This window comes from Colletes latitarsis, chromosome 11 (assembly GCF_051014445.1).
Source record: "Colletes latitarsis isolate SP2378_abdomen chromosome 11, iyColLati1, whole genome shotgun sequence".
NCBI lineage: Eukaryota > Metazoa > Arthropoda > Insecta > Hymenoptera > Colletidae > Colletes > Colletes latitarsis.
The window spans coordinates 13247213-13267390 of record NC_135144.1 but is presented as its reverse complement, the minus strand read 5'-3'; the positions used below and the strand labels follow the sequence as shown (position 1 = coordinate 13267390).

The 20178-nt window shown below is 29.7% G+C and overlaps 1 protein-coding gene across 3 annotated transcripts; it reads left to right on the top strand.

Moving 5' to 3' along the window:
* The first annotated feature begins 2738 nt into the window (after positions 1–2738).
* Positions 2739–19540, top strand: LOC143347368 (uncharacterized). Of its 3 annotated transcripts, none has more exons than XM_076776441.1 (3): positions 2739–2893; positions 10543–10748; positions 17817–19540. In XM_076776441.1, the coding sequence occupies exons 2-3, from the start codon at positions 10568–10570 to the stop codon at positions 18530–18532; spliced, it is 897 nt and encodes a 298-aa protein (XP_076632556.1). In that variant the 5' UTR covers positions 2739–2893; positions 10543–10567; the 3' UTR covers positions 18533–19540. The 3 variants fall into 3 exon arrangements, with proteins under 3 accessions (XP_076632556.1, XP_076632555.1, XP_076632557.1); XM_076776440.1 differs by having other exon boundaries at positions 2746–2903; XM_076776442.1 differs by lacking the exon at positions 2739–2893 and adding an exon at positions 6003–6141.
* Positions 19541–20178: the final 638 nt, after the last annotated feature.

Sequence of the window (20178 nt, the reverse complement as noted above, 5' to 3'; positions counted from 1 at the left end):
ACATTAAATGCCTTCTAAATGATTTTTGAATCACTGGCGTATTATATACGTTCATTCACATTGTGATTAAATAGTAGTGGCCAAGAACAAATTACTGAAATATTAAATTTGTAATACATTTTGAAAAGTACTTAAATTTAATAATAGAAAATTTGGTGATAAAGGCATATTTTTCACTTCTTCGTAAACGAGTTAATCTCTAACTTTATTTTGTGCATTTTATCGTCTTCGTTTATTCTGTTGGTAGTATAATATATCAATACATTTGACGTTTTCTAATTAGGTATTGTTAATGGAGTATTAACGTATTAATGTTATTATTCTATAATACTATGTCTTAGATTCTACATCGTTTCGAAATTTTATAATATGGTATGCGTAGTCTGTACCTAAACAGTTTAAACATAATATATTTAACCAATTATATTTTTATTCATCAATTTAGTAAGTGTAGTTGATTTTAATAAAATTGAAATGCGATGTATGTAATTCATATAAAATGATGGAGGAGGGGGTCGTAATGTTTCGAATATGTTTGAAAAGTGCAGAACATCAAAGTTTGCGATTTTTATTCATTTTCAGAAAATCAGGCTGCCTGCACAAATGAATTTTTTCTCTGAAACCATCAACTGTATTGAGTTCTTCTTTTTAATACGTTGGTTTTCCCTGTCTAGGGATATCTTCAACATTATTCGATAGTTCAATGGAATACTTGTTATTTTATAGTATTCTTAATGTCGATGATATTATTCAATAATTTACAAATGTTAAGGTTCATTTATTGTAAACTCTTTAATCATGTTGTAAGTTGTAAATTTGAAACATCAATTACCTACCAGTGATCACCATAACGGTCAACGTATTAATAGTCGTTTTCGCAACACAAAAATTATAAACAAATTCTTATATTACAAATTTAAAATAGAAGATGCACCTTGATAAGTCTTTAGGAAATAAAATTTAATTTTGTATGCTTTTTCTATAAAATAAGTTATTCTTTATATGAAAGTTTTTAAAGTATCAAAACGATTACGATGACACCCATTCTAGGTACCCGACATAAACGCTTGACGATTTGGTTAAATTATTTTATTATTTTTCTAATAAAGATGAACGACTTCTGTATTGTGATGTAAACTTTAAAAAAATATAACAAAATTAAGGATTGTCTTTTCATTTTATTTGCATGTCAATTTTGTCTTGTAGAGATTTAATTGTGTATCTTCAAGATCACTTTTTGAGTTTATGGACTCATTGCAAGTTGAAACTGCTGTTTTAACCAGATAATAGCTATATGTATAGTTGTATACTACATTGGTTCAAGTAATACTATAATAGATTACGTACAAGTCATTAACTCTATCTCATAATAAAGATCAAATGCTATTTAATTTTATTATAGTTTCTAAAAATTTAGATTATTATACAATAATCATTTATCATTTCTTGATATGATTAGAAAACAATTTTGTAGGTATACAATATGTATTCTAACATGTGATACTCACTTCAGTGGTTGATCGAGAACATAAAATTAATAAAAAATGTGCCTTGTTTAACCTTGTTTCTAAGTTAGAGCAATTATTACTGAAAATGTTCGAAATTTTTGTTAAAAACTGTTTTGAAAGTATTAAAGCATAGAGAAATGTTTTATAAATCATTTTCAAATATATTGAATAGGATATTGAAGCTATACAAAAGTGAAGTTTTTAGTTTGAGTATTTTATAATTATAATAATACAATTAACCCTCTATAACTCAAATTATATTTGATTTGTGAACAAAGTTCTACAATAAACCCACCAATAAATACTAATAATGAGACATATGTATATTGAAAGGTGAATTTTAAATTATAAAATAATTGTGAAAATAATTAAATTATAATTTTCAAAGAAATTATAAAATAATTGTAGACAAATTGATTGCAGGCCATGCTGTTGCTTTAAACCCATAATTGATACATATATTTATAATGGAATTAAATAAGACTTCAAAAAAGTAGATAATGTGTATGTGACTTTAGAATCATGCAGAGTTATAGGGTTAATATTGTACAAAAAAAGTACATTACTGATTACTTTCTTTCAAGTCTTACACTTATACCTTACATTGACTTCATTTATAATACTAATTTATACATATACTAAAGAATATCTGAGGCATTGTGGATAAGTTCAGCGTACAGTTCTTGTAGCTCATTTTATTCATAAATATTAATTATTATTTATATTTTTGCTGAGTTCATCTTCATGAAAAATGTTTAAAATCCTTTTTTCTCGAAATCAGGGACACTTAATTATTATAATTAAAATAAAAAACAATTATAATTAGAATATTAGAATACTTTATAATTAGAATTTAGAATACTATTATTCCTATATATTATTCAGTACTTCTTTTAAACATTTTCTGGAAAAATTAAAAAAACAAAATTTTTTAATTGGGAAGTAAATGTTATTTCCGGAAATAAGTAATATTTTAATTTACTATTAATTGACCAGATGGAGCACCTAAGATCGATTGAAATACAATATTTATGAAATACCAATTAACATTATTTAAAACGATTATTTTTAAATTGCTATTTGAAATAAATTTCGCGAAGGTTTGTTACAGACAATATCTAGCCAAATAAAATAATATATTGTCGTAATGATTATTTGTCAAATAATTTACTTGGATAATGCCCAGAGATGTTGTAAATTGGAAAGTTAATAAATGCTTGTGGAGTGTGAAGAAATGAATAGGAAGTAGGTGTTAGGAACGAGGGACAACAAAGAGGAAGGGATGGAGTCTGAAAGGAGTGGGAAATAACGGGCGTTGCAAGGTTGCATCGTCTGTGGGAGTCGTGCCGCTACTTCCGAAGAAATAGCATCTGAAAGGATATCGTGTAAGTTCAGGTATAGACATTACATTTTTTTACGTTACTTACTTGAATTTTTATTTCTGTGTGTTTGTGCGCGTATTGAGGATCGAATCGATTTGCTTCGAAAACAAAGAAATATATATATTGTCATAACTTATTTTCAAATAAAATACTGTCGAATGGGATATTAAAGTGCCAATAATGTTAGAAATTGATTTCGTTAAAAAATATAACAATGAAAGGAACTACTCGTAACATCGTTATAAATATTAACTCTATAATTTCATATTATATTTTATTAACTGGCTTTAAAATATTGCTTAATTAAGAATTAATAATATTACAAGTTAATACAATTTTAATCGTATTATATGTATTTCCGTTTTATGTGAAGAATTCAGTTATCGACAAAGTAAACTTTTAATCTTGCCTATCTTGAACATAATTTCTGGTTTTTACAGTATTAACAAATTTATAATACACTCTTTGACTAAATTACAGTATCAGTGTACGTTAAATAATCTATATTATTTCTTTTTAGTCGTTTAAAATTCATTTCATTGTTAAATGATTTTTTTTATTGTTACGATTTCAATTTTGCTCATTATTCAAGCTTTCATTATTTATTGTATTACCTGGGTGAATTTTATTTGCAAATTTTGAAAATAAATTCTGATTTTAATATTAAACATTTTTTAAAGAATGTACTTTCACTATGGCAATAGAAATCGATTCAGCTGTAGTAATTCTATAATCGATATTAGTTATTTGATAGTTATGTCTGCTAGTTAATTTGGTAGATCTGATACAGTGATGTAATGAACGTATACTTTGACACTGTCTGCTTATTTACCGTTGGTTTAAAATTAATATTCGATTAACGATACATTTTTAGCGTTTTACATTAATTGTACGTTGTAGTTAACATCCTTCGATCGTCTTGTCCAAATATTATCGATATTTTGCTAATTTTTTAAATACACGGACGTATTTTGCATTGTCAAAGTATTGGTTAAATGGTTTTATCTTAAGTATATTAAATATTCGTTTGGGACAAGAGTTTAAATAGAATTTCTGTTAATCAAATATGTGATATGTTACGATTGAAATGATCAATAATATCGGGCCACACGTGGCCCTTGGCATCCTTTACTACGGCCCTTAAAAGATGAAAATTAAGAAATATTTTAGGAAAATAAAAAAATTTAGAATAAAAATATTTTTACAAATTTTCATTTTCGACGATAGAATTTTGTGTTTGCTTCTTATATCTATTTTGATTTCTAAGATAATATGTCGTCGAATTCTAGTGAACAATGATCTAACTTTCTGCTGTAACTTGACGCCAGATCATAAAGATTATTTTTAAATCGTTGTCTAGAGCACGCGGAGGACCTTAGAAACAGTTTGTTCTTGAAATCTACGTTTTCGGTCTGTATTTCCTATTTAAACTCGAAAAACAATTACGCCAAAAAGTCTCCACAAATTAATTCAGTAGCTTAACATTTTTTTTTGTAGTTTACGCGACGCCCTCGCAAATTTTGTTTTTAGAAAATGGTCCGCGTGACCATTTGCGTTTGATTTTGTAATTTTTTATTTTCTACTACTATCTTGAAGCAAAGTTACTTTCTACTGTTCTTTGTTTCATTAATTATTTCGTGCAATGTATTATAATATTCAAAAATGTCAAATATATCACAACTGTCTACTATTTTCTTATCATTGTTGTCTTACTGTTATTTGAATATCTATGGAAAACGATGTTTCATAGTTTGAATAGTATAATTTAAATTGCACGTTATAAGATTGTAAATATAAACTCTTTTTATACAGTACTTTTTGTAGTATTTTAAAATTAAAAATCGGCTGATAAAATAGCTATGAAATTGAATGTTTACGTTATTGATAAACGAAAAATAAAATAAAAAGAACAAGAAATTGTTCATACACGCGTATTAATAAAATATATTTAATTTCTAAATTATTTCTTTTTGATAATATAAAACATCTGTGTGTATGTTGCTAAATATATCTATTAGAGTCACCTACAAATGTGTCTAAACATTTGTTTTCAATATTATATAAATAAATAAGTTTTTCGAAGGTCATTTCTATCCAGAAAATGTGATGTTTCAACGAAAAAGAATGTCTAAAATTATAGAAGTAATGGTTTTTTATTTTATTTTTCTTTTAAAGTTTGTTGATTTACATTTTTTGAAAACTATACATGGTATATATGTATATATGTTTCTTGTGTAAGATACACACACACAAAATTTTTATATTGGTATAACATATGTATAAATTGCATTATGTTGTCTTTAATTTTTAAATATTACTCAAACTTAATGAGACTTTTGTTTGTATAATTACTTTGATTTTCAATTAACGAATACACATATTTCTTATTGATAATGAATGCACAAAAGAAATGCCTGAATTAGAATTTGTATTATTGCAATAGATAATTAATTAATTAAATACATATATGTTTATAAGCACTGTGACTTTGTGCTTATATAATTCTTATTGGAACATACATTTTCTTTCTTTGTTACATATTATTTAATTTCAGATAAGAGTACTTAAACAGAAAAACATATTAAAACAATTATATTAATATTGTTATAAGTGTGAAATATTACTCATGCAAAATACAAAATTTCCAACTGAAACGATGGAAATAACATTGCAATTACAAATGCATAGTTATAATACGTTGGTATTTTGAAAATAGTATGAAATATTTATTACGAAATAAACATACTATAATTGTTGTGATGAATTGATCTATTAATCTTATTATGCATTTACTTTTGTTTCTCATCAAATGTATCTGTTATTGTCATAGAAATATCCTCCTCTCCAATACAGTAATTAAATGGTGTTTTTAAATTCTAATGTTATAATATCGAATTACGTAGAGATCCAACTAATTTTAACGATTGTTTACGTGGAAATGAAATTGTTTGCGACTGAATTGATAGTGTACATTAAATTAAAGATGAATTGAAATAGGTAAAAAGTAATTAGAAAGTAGGAGGAGGAAAAGAAGTAAAAGAATAGGTTATAGGAAAAGAATGGTAGATCAAGGCATTATGTACTACATGAGTTCGTAATCGGAGGCGGTTGTCCGGGACTCGAGTGTGCTGTGTGCCAGTTCAGTTCACGGACACCAAATTAGACATGGTCTATTTTTAAGCAACATGTAGTTGCTCGTTCCAGTTTACTGGTTACTCATAGTAGAGACCCTTGAGCAAACCTAGATGGAGGTATTTGGAGCTCTGTATTAATTTCATTCATGTTCAGTTTAACTATTATAACCAACTAATATTAAATCATAAAATGATAGTACTTTATTTATTCGCAATTAGCCAGTACCACGAAACATCGTAAGAAATTTAGTTTATCTCCTTTATCGTAAGGTTCTTTAAACATTTATGTATCCAGTAAATTCGCATTGAAAAGAAAATGGATGCAGCGAAAGTATAATTGCAACGATAATATTGGGTCGATAATTCGAAATCGATCGAAATGTAAATTTATCCGTCGAGCTTGTGCTATTTAAACCTGCTAGTTTCGTTGTTGCTTACTTTAACCGACATAGTTATATGATTTGTCATCGAAATAAAATTTCCTCGAATACATAACGTCGAACGGTTACAGATAAAATTAGTGCTCTTTGCATTGAGTCGATCAACCAGCTAACTATAGGAAGCAGTGCCAATTGTGGTTGTAGGTAAAATTAATACAATTTGGCAGCCTGTTTCACATTTTACCTCGATTTAGATACGTGATCTTGGTGATTCATTCCCTTTAACTTTGGAAATTGGCTTACTTCTTAATTCGTAAGATTTGGAAATAGTGAAAAGTTTAGCAGAAATCTATAAATTCGATAATTGATAAAAAAAATATCGATATGATTGATGCACAGTAACGGATACAAAGTGTGAAACCTATCCCGTTTCTAGGGGGAGGGGGAGGGAGGTGCAGTCATAGACCGTTCATTATAACATTTTCACTAATATGAATAATAATCAAAATTTGTTTCACGATTACATTTTGAGAAACAGAATTCGATCGAATTAATTTTATATCTAATCTTTGTAACACTATTCTCGTATACGAATATTCTTATGTACAGTTTAAAATATCATATGATATTTAGTCATATTTATTGTTAGAAATGAGTAAACAAGTTCAGCTTTACCCGCCTAGTATTTGTATTTGGCGCGTATCAATACCAGAAATGGTCACTCAGAATTCTCAGTGACAGTTTCTATTAACTTGCATCTTGTTATTCAACGGTAGAACATTAGAATAAAACGTGGGTTACTGCTCTTCATCGTCCAATCGCCACGTGTATATTCATTCATTTTTCCCGGACCTTCACTTATCCATATCCATCACTTATCAATTTAAATTAGTGTAGATAATTGATAATAATTAATGGTCGAAATTGATCAACTACAACATCATTGTTACAAACATTATAGATTAATCAGCTTTGATTTATATTGATTTAATTATAAAATATTCTGTATAAAAGTCATATGGTTTGAAGAGGTACTCTATAATAGTGTACTTATTTTTTTTATAGCTGAAAGCGTTTTGGAGATTCGAAGGTCTCAACTTTGGAATACTATATTTTTTATGCCACGGTGTAATATCGAATTTTGTGTAAAAAAGTATTGACCTTTACTAACCCTAAATTTAATAGTATAAATTTACTTTATTTCTTGAAAATTTTCTTCGCATAATATCAAGTTAGAAATTCAACCATATCACAGATTTGCACAGGAGAGCAATGTTTACGTGACAATGTTTGTTAAACGTCTATCATGTTTATAATAAAGATCAATATACTTTTTTACTTAGAATTCGATATTCTTCTGTATTTTAATATAAAAATATAGTATTTTGTTTAAAAAGAACAAAGTTTACCTTTAAATCTCCTAAACTTTCAATTACTTTCAACACATATTTTGAGAAGTGCACCTGTACATGTACCAGGTCAATTATTTTTGTAATTAGTGGACGAACAAAAATTTGTTTCATCATGGATGGATATGATTTTGAAAGACCTTTAAAGTGATGACAATTGATTTTTTTTATGTTTGATTTCCAAGTAAAATTTTGAGGTTATCTTCAAATTTTGTTTATATAACCTTATAAGTTTTCTTTTATCCATGATAAATACAATTTTGATTCGTTTATTAATTACGAAAATAATTAATTAAAATAATTAATACGCCTCTTACAAACCATCCCTACGAATGACTTTCCCAAAAACTCTATCAACCATAAATCACACAATAGTTGTTATTATCGCTGAATCGTATCGCCGACATATATATACAATGTATACACATATAAATATTTTATAAACCAAACGTATACGAAATATAAGCAAGTACAAGAACCAAGTTAATATTTGTCAAGAAAGGTTTTATTACTGAATTAATACGAGGTTTAACTATCGTTTCATTAGTGCAGTTTCATTTTATGAAGACAAAAGTTAAAAAATATTTCTTTTACATGATAACTGTTTAAAACTTTGTACACAGAGTATCCGTTCATAAATGTCCAAGCAAATATCTCATAAATGGTTCAAATTTCAACAAATTCAATAAGAGACATTTACATGGATTTATCGAGTTATGAAGATCAACTTAGTCTTTTTCTTTAATGGATACATATAATTTTGTTGCATATTTAGTTAATAGAAATCATTTCCAATCAAAATGATATTTTTAATTTAATTTAATGACTAAATTTAATACATTAATTAGTCGAAATTCACGTTTCTGTGCTTATAAATAAAGTACAATTAATGTAAAAAATGAACTATTATACATCTATCAATCAGATAATTAGAATATTGTTTGTTTACTTTCTTAACCTTTTTAATAATTCACACTTATTGTTAGTTCAAAGATATAATACAAATTGCTGATTTGATATTTAACATTTAAATTATCTTTTGATATCATTAATAACATTTATTATAAAAAGAAACTATGTTGACCTTCATAATTCGAAAAGAATATTTTTTATAATGTCAACCATTTACGAGATATTTGCTTGGATATTTATGGACGAACATCTTCTATATTATACATATATACATAGATATAAAAACGCTGTATTAAATACTTAATTAAATAATATTAAATTAACAACACCGGAACGGTCCTGGGTCAAACTATAAGAGCTTATTTGTTATCTGAATTTTAATTGTTTCAAACGATTTCTTATTTGTTAACGAACGTTGAATCCTCCAAAACTTTAATATTATTCTACCGCTTATTTTTATGCCTAAAATCGCATTTCTCGATCGTTGAATTTTGACCTATACATACACATACATATATCTTTTCAAATTTTCTAAAGCAAAAGAGCTTTATAAGTATCGTGAATCCTGGAATTGTTAAATAAGATTTGTGTATATGGTAACATTACTACGTACATAAAAAATGAAAACAAAATTGGTTGCTTTTGGTAAAAAAAGATGTTTTTGAATAGTACTAACGAGCAGAGGATGATTCTACATGGAAAAATAAGTCGAAAAAATAGAATAACATTTTTACGTTCGAGACCTTGTTTACGAGAAAATCGGTTTTGAAAATTCATTGGGTTTGTTACTTTTTCCCCTCGATATTGTTCACGGAGCCATCCCCACCCATTTCCTGGAACTGTATCGACGAGGTGAACGTTACAAATCTGGTCATTAAATGTTCATACATAGGACTAACCAAACTTTGTCAAAATCTTGAAAAACAAAGTTTAAAAATAACGAAACAGAAATAATAAAATCGGATATTGAACGTACTAGAAAAATTCAAAATAATTAAAATGTGATACAAAAGGATAGACTGATGATCGCTGGTGAATATGTTATAATACGTAACGTTATTAACAAATCAGCCTTCGCTATTTTAAAGTTGAACTACCATAGAATCATGCAATTTGTAAAAAAAAATGACATGTACATATAGTTTGATTTTTAAGCGCTTTTTGAATCTGTAGAATAAACAAACGTTGAATAGTTTTCTCTACACTCTTAGTGTTTCTTACATTCACCTGCGATGTGATCAAACCTAACAACCTAACATAACATAGCTTAACAAAGATAATATCGTATGGTCTACGTAATATTAAACAAAATCCCAGACAACGAGGGGAAAAAGTGATCGATTTCGCTTGGAATTATTATTAGTTTGCTTTAATAACTTTGTAAACAATTTGCATTTCTAGTGTTTTACAAAGCAAACAGTACTGTTTGGAAGTATTTCATCGGCAAATGCAAGCATTGTTAATTATTGTTTTATTTAAATATAAATTATAAATATGCAAATTTGATTTCGAAGTTTAAAGCTATTAATATTTCGATAGTAATGAATAGTATACTGAAGTGGTACTTTGAACGATTTTCAATCGATTCTTCAGAGTTCGATTTCCTGTTGTACCGATTCTAGCCACTTCGATTTAGAATTGATTCCAGAATCGATTCTTCTTGCAAGAATCAACATTCCTAGTATCTCCCTCGATAACGTTCGCATCGCGGACTCGAGCCAGCGAACATTAACGAGGGATCACTGTTCATCATGCATACATCTTATAACGAATAGCAGAGCTCGCGTAACATTTCTAATAAATTGTTCAAATTTCAGATAACGAAAAAGCAAACCCGTTAAGATGTCAAGACCAATCCTTAGCAGGCCGCGTACGCGTGTCTACGGATGCAACTACGATAAAGGAGAATCGTATTATAAACCGATGGTCGATCACTTAGATCGGAAGTACAGTTCTCGACCGCTCTTCTCCGAACCAAGAACTTCAATAGCCGACGAGATCGCGGCCCGTCGAAGCGACATCGGTAACATCTTCAGTCGTTTTCCAAAATGGTTTTAAGGGGTGAACGTATCCTACTATTTCTATCCTTTAACCGTTATGAATATAATCAGTAGCTTTCCGATAAGAAGAATTTTTAACTATTTTTCACTCCTTCAAGTCTCGTGAGTGGCATGTTCAATCCAAATCCTGATGTGAAAGGAACTGAATGTACTGTTTCTTAAATCTAGTATTACAGACGCAATAAATTTTATCTACATAAACGATCACCGTAAAGAGACCTACTGCATTCGTAACAAAATAAAATAAAATCACAACATGAAGCAGCACCGTCTAATGATTTATTGTATCCCGAGACACGAATAATAACGTCTTTTATAATATACGAACATTATATTTTAATACACTTCCATCGGTACAGTTCGTCACTTCGTGAGAGAAATGTTTTCACTTTGGTAAAATTTTCAGTTATCTACTTCTTTAACTTTGTATATAATATCACATCTATAGAGTAGTTGTTCGTATTATTACTTTTATTGGTCGTAACATTTGTAAGATTGTACCTGTTAAATAAAGCATTTGGCCACGTGTTCCTTCAGAGGATCGAAATTTCAAATTACTTGTATGTTCCGTAACCTATTGAAACATTTATCGAACGTAAAATTAATCTAATAACCGGAAAGTATTCTTAATCTACTCGTATAAGTCAATTTTTTTACTTTTCAATAATTTGCATATAGAATTCCATTACACGAAACAAAGATTTAAAAAGTTTGTCCTTTTAAAGAGAAATTCAATTATAAATGATACAACGCACAAATAACGAAGTCAATAACGTTAGAGAAATATAATTATACAATTCTCAACAGAAATGACAAAATGCCTAAAAATATAAATTATAAATGAAATGTAGTTTTTATCGTGACAAACTGTCTGAAACTTGCATATTGTTAGTACATTGTTCAAACACACTATTTTTCTATTTTTTTTTTGTAATAACAATCATATGAACATATTATCAGGAAATTCTATACTCTTTCAAAGAGCTCGAATACATGTATATGTATAGTACAATAGTACCGCGTTAATTGACCATATTTAACCTCCGATCGAAGGTCTATTTGTAGAAATTCCCAAGTCTTTTCTTTTATCGAGATCGCACGGAATGGATGAATAGGTAGAGTGAGAAATTGTGTGCAAATCGAATACGAATACTATCTAATTTTTGATAAAATAGTCCTGTTACTGTAATGAAATATTAATTATATTCTTTTGAACGCACTTTGAAGATATACAGGGTGTTCGGCCACCCCTGGAAAAAATTTTAATAGAAGATTCTCGAGGCCAAAATAAGACGAAAATCAGGAATACCAATTTGTTGATGGAGGCTTCGTTAAAAAGTTATTAACAATTAAATTTAAAAATTTCAAATCGTTCTGGAAAAATTATTTTCGGTTGCGGGGGTCAATTACAATCATTTTTGGTGAATAGACATACCCTCGAAATCCTACCCACTTTCGAGAAAAAAATTCGAGTAAGTGCTGAAAGTTTTGGGTGAAAAAAAAAGACTTTCGAATCGTCTTGGAAAAATTATTTTTAGTTGCAGAGGTCAATTGCAAGCATTTTTGGTCAATAGACATACCCCCGAAATCCTACTCAGTTTCGAGAAAAAAATTCCTTACCGAAAATATAATTTCTGGCCAGAAATGTCTGCCTGAATTTTCATGCGAATCTTTAAAACGTCATAACTTCTGAACGGATTGGACGATTTTAATGTTTAAAAAAGCAAACTACGCGTATTTTGATGGAGAATATGTACAAATAGCAAAAATATCCGAAAAGTTGGTCCTTGTCCCCGCAAAATGAGAAAAACCCCATAAAAATGGTCCAATTTTCAAACAGCCATAACTCCTACAATTGTGAATATATTTTAATGAAACTTTCCTCTGAAGTAGAGCTCATGGGTACCTTCAAAAAAGTATTAGAAAACTTTTCTGTAGGGCGTCAAACAAAATTACTAAAATTGAAAAAGGAATTTTTAAGAAAAATCGACAGGGGGTAGATGCCTAAATTTTTCGACGAAAAAGAAAATTTTTAATTAATTCTGAAAAAATTATTTTCGGTTGCGGGGGTCAATTACAATCATTTTTGGTGAATAGACATACCCCCGAAATCTTGCGCATTTTCGAGAAAAAAATTCAGAACAGGCGGAACTTTAAACGTTAATAACTTTTTAACGAAGCCTCCATCAACAAATTGGTATTCTTGATGTTCGTCTTATTTTGGCCTCTAGTATTCTCCATTAAAATTTTTCCCAGGGGTGACTAACAAAAATATTAGCATGACAATATTTAAAGAAATTGATTTATAGAGAAAATTTCTGATACATTTATTTATTAATTATCCTAGTTTATTATATAACAGATGCAGTAACATAAATAAACTGATAACATAAACGTATTTCTCGAGCATTTTATGCATGGACAAAAGTATTGGCTCATTAAGCAAAATCTAATGTACATCATTTGTTCAAAAAATCATCGTAAGGTTTAGTCAATTAGCAATAGCAAAAGCACAAAGAGTAATAATGTCGAGAAAAAGGAAAGCAACTACAGATGAAGAGATTTGGTATTTATTCGATCGATTTTTGTTAGATTTAATTCCGCGACATTTCTGTGTTCAGGAGTCTCGTCTGTGTGAAGTTTGACTATTTAGAATTCTATTGGGCAGTTGGTATCCGTGTATATGTTGGGTATTATCACTGATATAATCATACTACAAATCCACTAGATCTGGTTTTATATACGAATGGAACTGAGACTGACAACAATTATTGTTTGCTTCTAATGCATCAAATTTTTCCTTACACATAAGTCATAGCACACTTATGAATACACTTTTTAGGAGTATTAATTAATATTTTTGTCGGGTTCTGTATCTACAATATAAAAAATTGGCTTTTAACTACCTATAAAATATTGTTGAATTTTTGCATTTCAAGCGTTTTATTCAAAGTTAGGATCAATCGAAGTAAACAACTTCTTACTTTTTCTCTATGCACTTTTCACTTCGATCACTTTTTTAATAACTTTCCCGTTACATTTGCGATACATAAGAGTGGATTTACACATTTGTGGGATCTAAAAAATGATGTGTTACCAATACTTTAGGTTTCGGAGCGATACAAGACCATTTTTTAACATACTCCATTATCAATTTCTTTTGCGTGCCAGTTTTTAATCGTAGCACCTTTACGAATCCAATACTATTTATGTTTTACATAAAAAACTATTAATTTTTGTTTCGTCCAATCATATAACACGCTTCTAATTGTTGACCGAATAATTTGTATATTTTTTGTTTACAAAAGCCAAATTAACATTTTGCTTCGACGATATGAAAGTTTTTTGAGCTTTTGGGAAGAGTCTGATTCTTTCTAGTGTGAATTCTTTATTATTTATTTTTTTAGCTTGTCGGTGTGTTTAGATTTTCTTTAAGATTGGGTAAACCACAGGATGTTGACGATAAACGTTCGAAAAATATGTCACAAAAGAATATCGAAGACATTTCATAATCGCCAAAAGAATACATTACAATTGGTCCGTGTTACTTTCGACTTGAGTCTTCTCTATATTGATTTTGGAATGATTTTAAAATCTATAGGATAAAGAAACGTTGAACATTTCTCTCTATTTCATTCTCATTCAGTCTTTCTCACTTTCGCCTAGACTACGGTCAAATCTAACAAAGATAACAGTTGGCAATTCCCGGAATAGTACCTCCTAAGAATGTTCGATTCGGAATCGATTTTCCAGAAATACGATCTTTTTGATACGATTTTCGATTTTTTTGAATCGATTCTTGAATATCTGATTTTTGGCACGAATCAATTTTTTTTTTAATTACGAATCGATCTTTGATTTGTGGATCGTCCCAGAAGGGCGAAAATGCAGTTTCTTTTACCTTACTTATAGCGCGATGTATGAAACTTTTCTGTTTATCCTTAAATCTACATTTTAAAAATTTACAAATAACAAGTAAGAAAAGAAAAATTCTAGTTTGAGGACCATTCCTTAAATTAGAAATTTTTCTATTAATTGTCAAAGATTCTGTTTAGTTTATCGGATTACAAAAATTGAATGATTACATTTCATGCTAAATTGATCACTTTTTCCCTCGATGTCTGGGATTTTGTTTAAGATTGAATATGATAGGGGTAGTTCGAGTCATCATTTTTCTGGTTTTGAATTTATTTAAAAAATACAGACCTCTAAAGTTTACGACTCTTGTAAAAATGGGTTGTACTTAGTAATTTTTATCTTGGAAACTATTTATCGTGTTAAAATGTTCTTTTTCAGTCTTATTAAGAAAGGTCTTTTGAAATAAATATTGTTCCGAATGAAAAATCAATTTTGCAATATCGGAAATTATAAATGAATTTGTATTTTATCGATTTATCATTATGGACAAAATTCATTTAGAAAAGCCAATCCTTTCCAAATAAAACTGAAAAAATGCATTTCAACACGTTACATAGTACAATCCATTTTCACAAAAATCGTAAACTTCAGAAGACTATAATTTTTAAATAAATTCAAAAGCAGCAAAGTGATGACTTAAACTACCCTTAGTATCGTATGGTCTACATAATATTCAATTTTAAACAAAGTCCCAGACATCAAGGGATAAAAGTGATCGATTTGGAATGATCCATTATAGTTTGCTTTAATAATTTTGTAAACAATTTCCATTTCTAGTGTCTCACAAAGCAAAAACTACTGTTTGGAAGTATTTCATGCACACTAGTGCTGGTGACAACTGAAAACTTTGTTAATTATTAATTGTTTCATTTGTCATATCATAAATATAAATTATAAATATGCAAATTTAATTTAAAGATTTCGAAGTTTATATGAAACACGAAAACCTATTAATATTTAGTAACAGATAATATACTGAAGTGGTACCTCGAATGATTTCATGAATCGATTTTCAATAGATCGATTTTTCGGAGTTCGATTTCATGCTGCATCGATTCTAGTCGCTTCGATTTAGAATTGATTCGAGAATCGATTCTTCTCGCAGGAATCAAACATCCTTAGTAACTCCCTCGATAAAGTTCGCGTTGTGGACCCAAGCCAGCGAACATTAACGAGGGATCACTGTATTATGCGTGTATTCGTTAAAGCGAGAGGATAAATAATTGATGAACTTGTTAAATTGCTTCTCAAAATTGATTTAACAATGATTCGTTTATTATTTGAATAGAAATTTGTTTGAAAAGCAATACAAGGTCCAGCCGAATAACATGTAAAAGGGGATACAACGTGATTCCGTATAAAAAAATAAGAAAAAAATAGGGAATGAAATTTTTTTATTCGAGGTTTGGTTTTCGAGAAAATTGAGTTTTAAAATTCATTACGTTCGAATGCTATGCAATGTATTTTGACTTTTCAGTTGTTCGAATGCTTGATCCGTGTTTGTACTAATTTTGATCCTGACTCTCGATATTTTCACAATACATTGTTTCTTTAACATCCCCCCCCCCTTGGCCCCTGAATATCCAAAACGATATGTGTTGTTCAAAAATCTTCGTACCTTTTAATAAAACTGGCCAAACAGTATTCTGATATGATGAATTTTCAAACACTATTCTCTCGAAAACCTCGAATCAAAAAATATTATTCTTTATGCAGGATGTTCGGCCACTCCTGGGAAAAATTTTAGTGGGAGATTTTAGAGGCCAAAATAAGACGAAAACTAAGAATATCAATTTCTTGATTAAGGCTTCGTTAAAAAGTTATTAACGTTTAAAATTCCGCATGTAGAACAGCAATCTGTGAACACCTAACCCAGACGAGGTATACGAGTAGACCTTACACCTTATGGAGTTGCAGAAGTCAATTACAATCATTTTTGGTGAATACATATACCCTCAAAATCCTACGCATTTTCGAGAAAAAAGTTCGAATAGGTGCTGAAAGTTTCGGCGAAAAAAAAAATTTTTCAAATCGACCCAAAAAAATTATTTTTGGTTGCACGGGTTAATTACAATCATTTTTGGTCGATAAACATACCCCCGAAATCCTACGCACTTTCGAGAAAAAAATTCATTACCGAAAATGTCATGTCTGACCATACGATTGATATGTTTCACTGAAATCTCATGGTTACCTTTAAAGCATCATAACTTCTGAACGGATTGGACGATTTTAATGTTTAAAAAAGCAAACTACGCGTATTTTGATGGACAATATGTACAAATAGCAAAAATATTCGAAAAGTTGTTCCTTAATCCCGTAAAATGAGAAAAACCCCCTAAAAATGGTCCAATTTTCAAACAGCCATAACTCTTACAATAGTGAATATATTTCAATGAAATTTAGTTGTAAAGTAGAGCTCATGGATACCTACAAAAAAGTATTATACAAGATTTTGGTACAACGTCAAACAAATTTATTAAAAATGAAAAACGAATTTTTAAGAAAAATCGACAGGGGGTAGATGTCTCGAAAAAAAAAATTTCAAAACGTTCTAAAAAAATTATTTTCGGTTGCGGGGATCAATTACAATTATTTTTCGTGAATATACATACACCCGAAATCCTACGCACTTTCGAGAAAAAAATTCTTCATCGAAAATACAATGACCAGAAATGGTTCCCCTGAAAATGATAATTCCTGCACGGATTTTAATGTTTGAAATTAAAAAACTCGTCTGTGGTGAGAACTACTATCGTTCACACGTAACTATTTGCAAATTGTCGTTCTGCAGGCGGAACTTTAAACGTCAATAACTTTTTAACGAAGCCTCAATCAAGAAATTGGTATTCTTAATTTTCGTCTTATTTTGGTCTCCAGAATCTCCCATTAAAATTTTCCCCAGAGCTGTCCGAACACCCTGTATATTCTTTACTTTTTCATAAGAAAGATACATAGGTGGTAGCCGTTTTTACATGTTGGTCGACCGAACCCTGTATTTAGCGAAAATGATTGTGTTATTGGAACGGTATGCACAATTGCGATAGAAGAGTTTTTAAATCATTTAGAGGCTATCGAAGAGTGAACGAATCTTGAGGTATCCGTTTTTACAGGCACGCGTGACCTCTCCGGTCCTCGCAACAGTTCCCTTGGACGTGACCTTGACCCTGAAATAGATCCTTTAATCCGCGGCCCCCAATTACCAATGCCTTCCCTGGCCACCGACAGCCTATTTCCTGAAAACGAGGAGATCGTCTACGACAGCCGTGGCCAACGCAGTCGACGTCGATTCGCCGAACATTTTGCTAACGATATCGTCGCAACGACGCAACCGATCAAAGCGAAATTAGCCACGCTCGGACTACAAGACGAACTTGACACCGTATTGGGAAAATCACGACGCCTACGGCAGGAACAAGATTTTCTAGAAAACTCTCTGAACATCAAAAGAGATATACAAGATATTAAATCAACGATCGAGGATGCGGACACTACTTTCAAAAGGCGCTCCAAGCTCTTCGACGAAATCGAACAGATGACCGAGAACAAACCGATACTTAAATGGTCGAAATTAATCAACGACGACGATAATTTGCTAGCTAGTTCTGCTGCAACCAGAGCCAAACAAACGAAAGCTCGTTTGAACGATCTTGAGTCCGAAATGGAAGAACTTTCCGAAAGACAAGCGACCAGAGAACGTAGAGCAGCCGCGCTTAGAGCACTGATTAACGAAAATATTTCCCAATCTGAAAACTCTATTCAAGACCAATCTGTTGTTAGTAAAAAGGTGTCTATTCGCGAACGTTCTGAAAAACACGTTGCATTCTAAACCTTTGTATCGATTCTATCTAGGTGAACAATTTATGCTCGAAGAGGTATAACAAACGCTCATATTTTTTTCACACGACTCTAGTTTTCGCCAACGTTATACTATTTTAATGATATATTTCTATTCTTTCGTTAACTCGTACGTTCAGTTTGGCTAAATTCGATATCGTTCGATATTTCTACATACGTTGTTCCAATGTCTGACCAGTCTTTTGTCGTTGTTCATAGAAAAACAGAGATATTATTATATTAAATTTACGATACAGATGTTTGTACAAAATTGTTTTACGTGACAGAAATACATTAGCAATACTTTAAAAATATCATTTAATTTTAATTATCGATTATTTTATGTCCAGAAGTATTTCAAATATCTTACTGTAAAAGTATAAAAAAGTATAGTAGTATAAAGTATTACCAAAGAAAAGACAATTTTAAAGACTAACATTTATTTCTTAAGTAATTACCAAATACTTCTGTTCTTAATCAGATTTTATCAAATCGTTTTATTTCATTGAAAGTATCTAACAAAACAAAAAAAGAAAAAAAAAAAAAATTAATTCTTAATGCATTTTTTGAAATTCAGTACTTTTTACCATTTCTTTCCAACATAATAAATAATTTATGTTTTTATTTCTGAGAAGAAATGCGAAAATCGAAAATTAATTAACAGAAGAAACCAATGTTAAAATTGACATATATTTGCAAATTTTGTATAATACAATAGTTTGTAACGTATTTAAAAAAAAAAAAACCGAACGTAAGTTGTTCTTAATACATTGTTAAACTTCTAACATATTGAATAAGTACATGCATTACCGATGTGAAATTACACGAAAAATTACTGTTTTCATCGTGCTCTTTATCGGCAAGATTACAACAACAGCTAAGTGTTAGTTAACATATTAAGGAAAATATGCACCGAAAAGAAATATGTTCCCATAATTGTATGTATGTATTTTTGTTCATTCATATTTACAAATAAATGTTGCTTTTAATGTATCACAGATATATGATATGTTTACACTATTAATCATATGTTTGAAACCTTTCCCGTTTTATTAACTACCTAAATTCCTTGTTTACAAGATGGTTATCTTTATTTTCGTCTCCCACCCTCACGCATGAATATACCAAATCTTTATCTAGCATGTGTTACAAATACATTTACATTCCGTCCCATATGTACACGACGTCCATCATTTTTTAAAAAAGATGGATGCGAGATATTGTATAATAATAAACGTGGATGTACCTACACCATTGGTTATAAATACAGTGACGCAATAATGATAGGTTCACTATTCATATTTATGTATATTAGGTATACTGATTGCATTGTCAACTACATTATTGGGTTAAGGAAAAGAAACTTAACGATTTAAACACGCACTAAATCGTTTATTGAACCTAAGAGGCATAACGAGATGTATCATTGCACAATATACGATACACTGTGTTAGGTGTGATACACTACTTAAAACAGTGTATGAAAACAGCTTAAAAACTATATTATATTGAGAATACACAGGGTGTTCGGTCACCCCTGGGAAAAATTTTAATAGAGGATTCTAGAGGCCAAAATAAGACAAAAATCAAGAATACCAATTTGTTGATGGAGGTTTCGTTAAAAAGTTATTAACAATT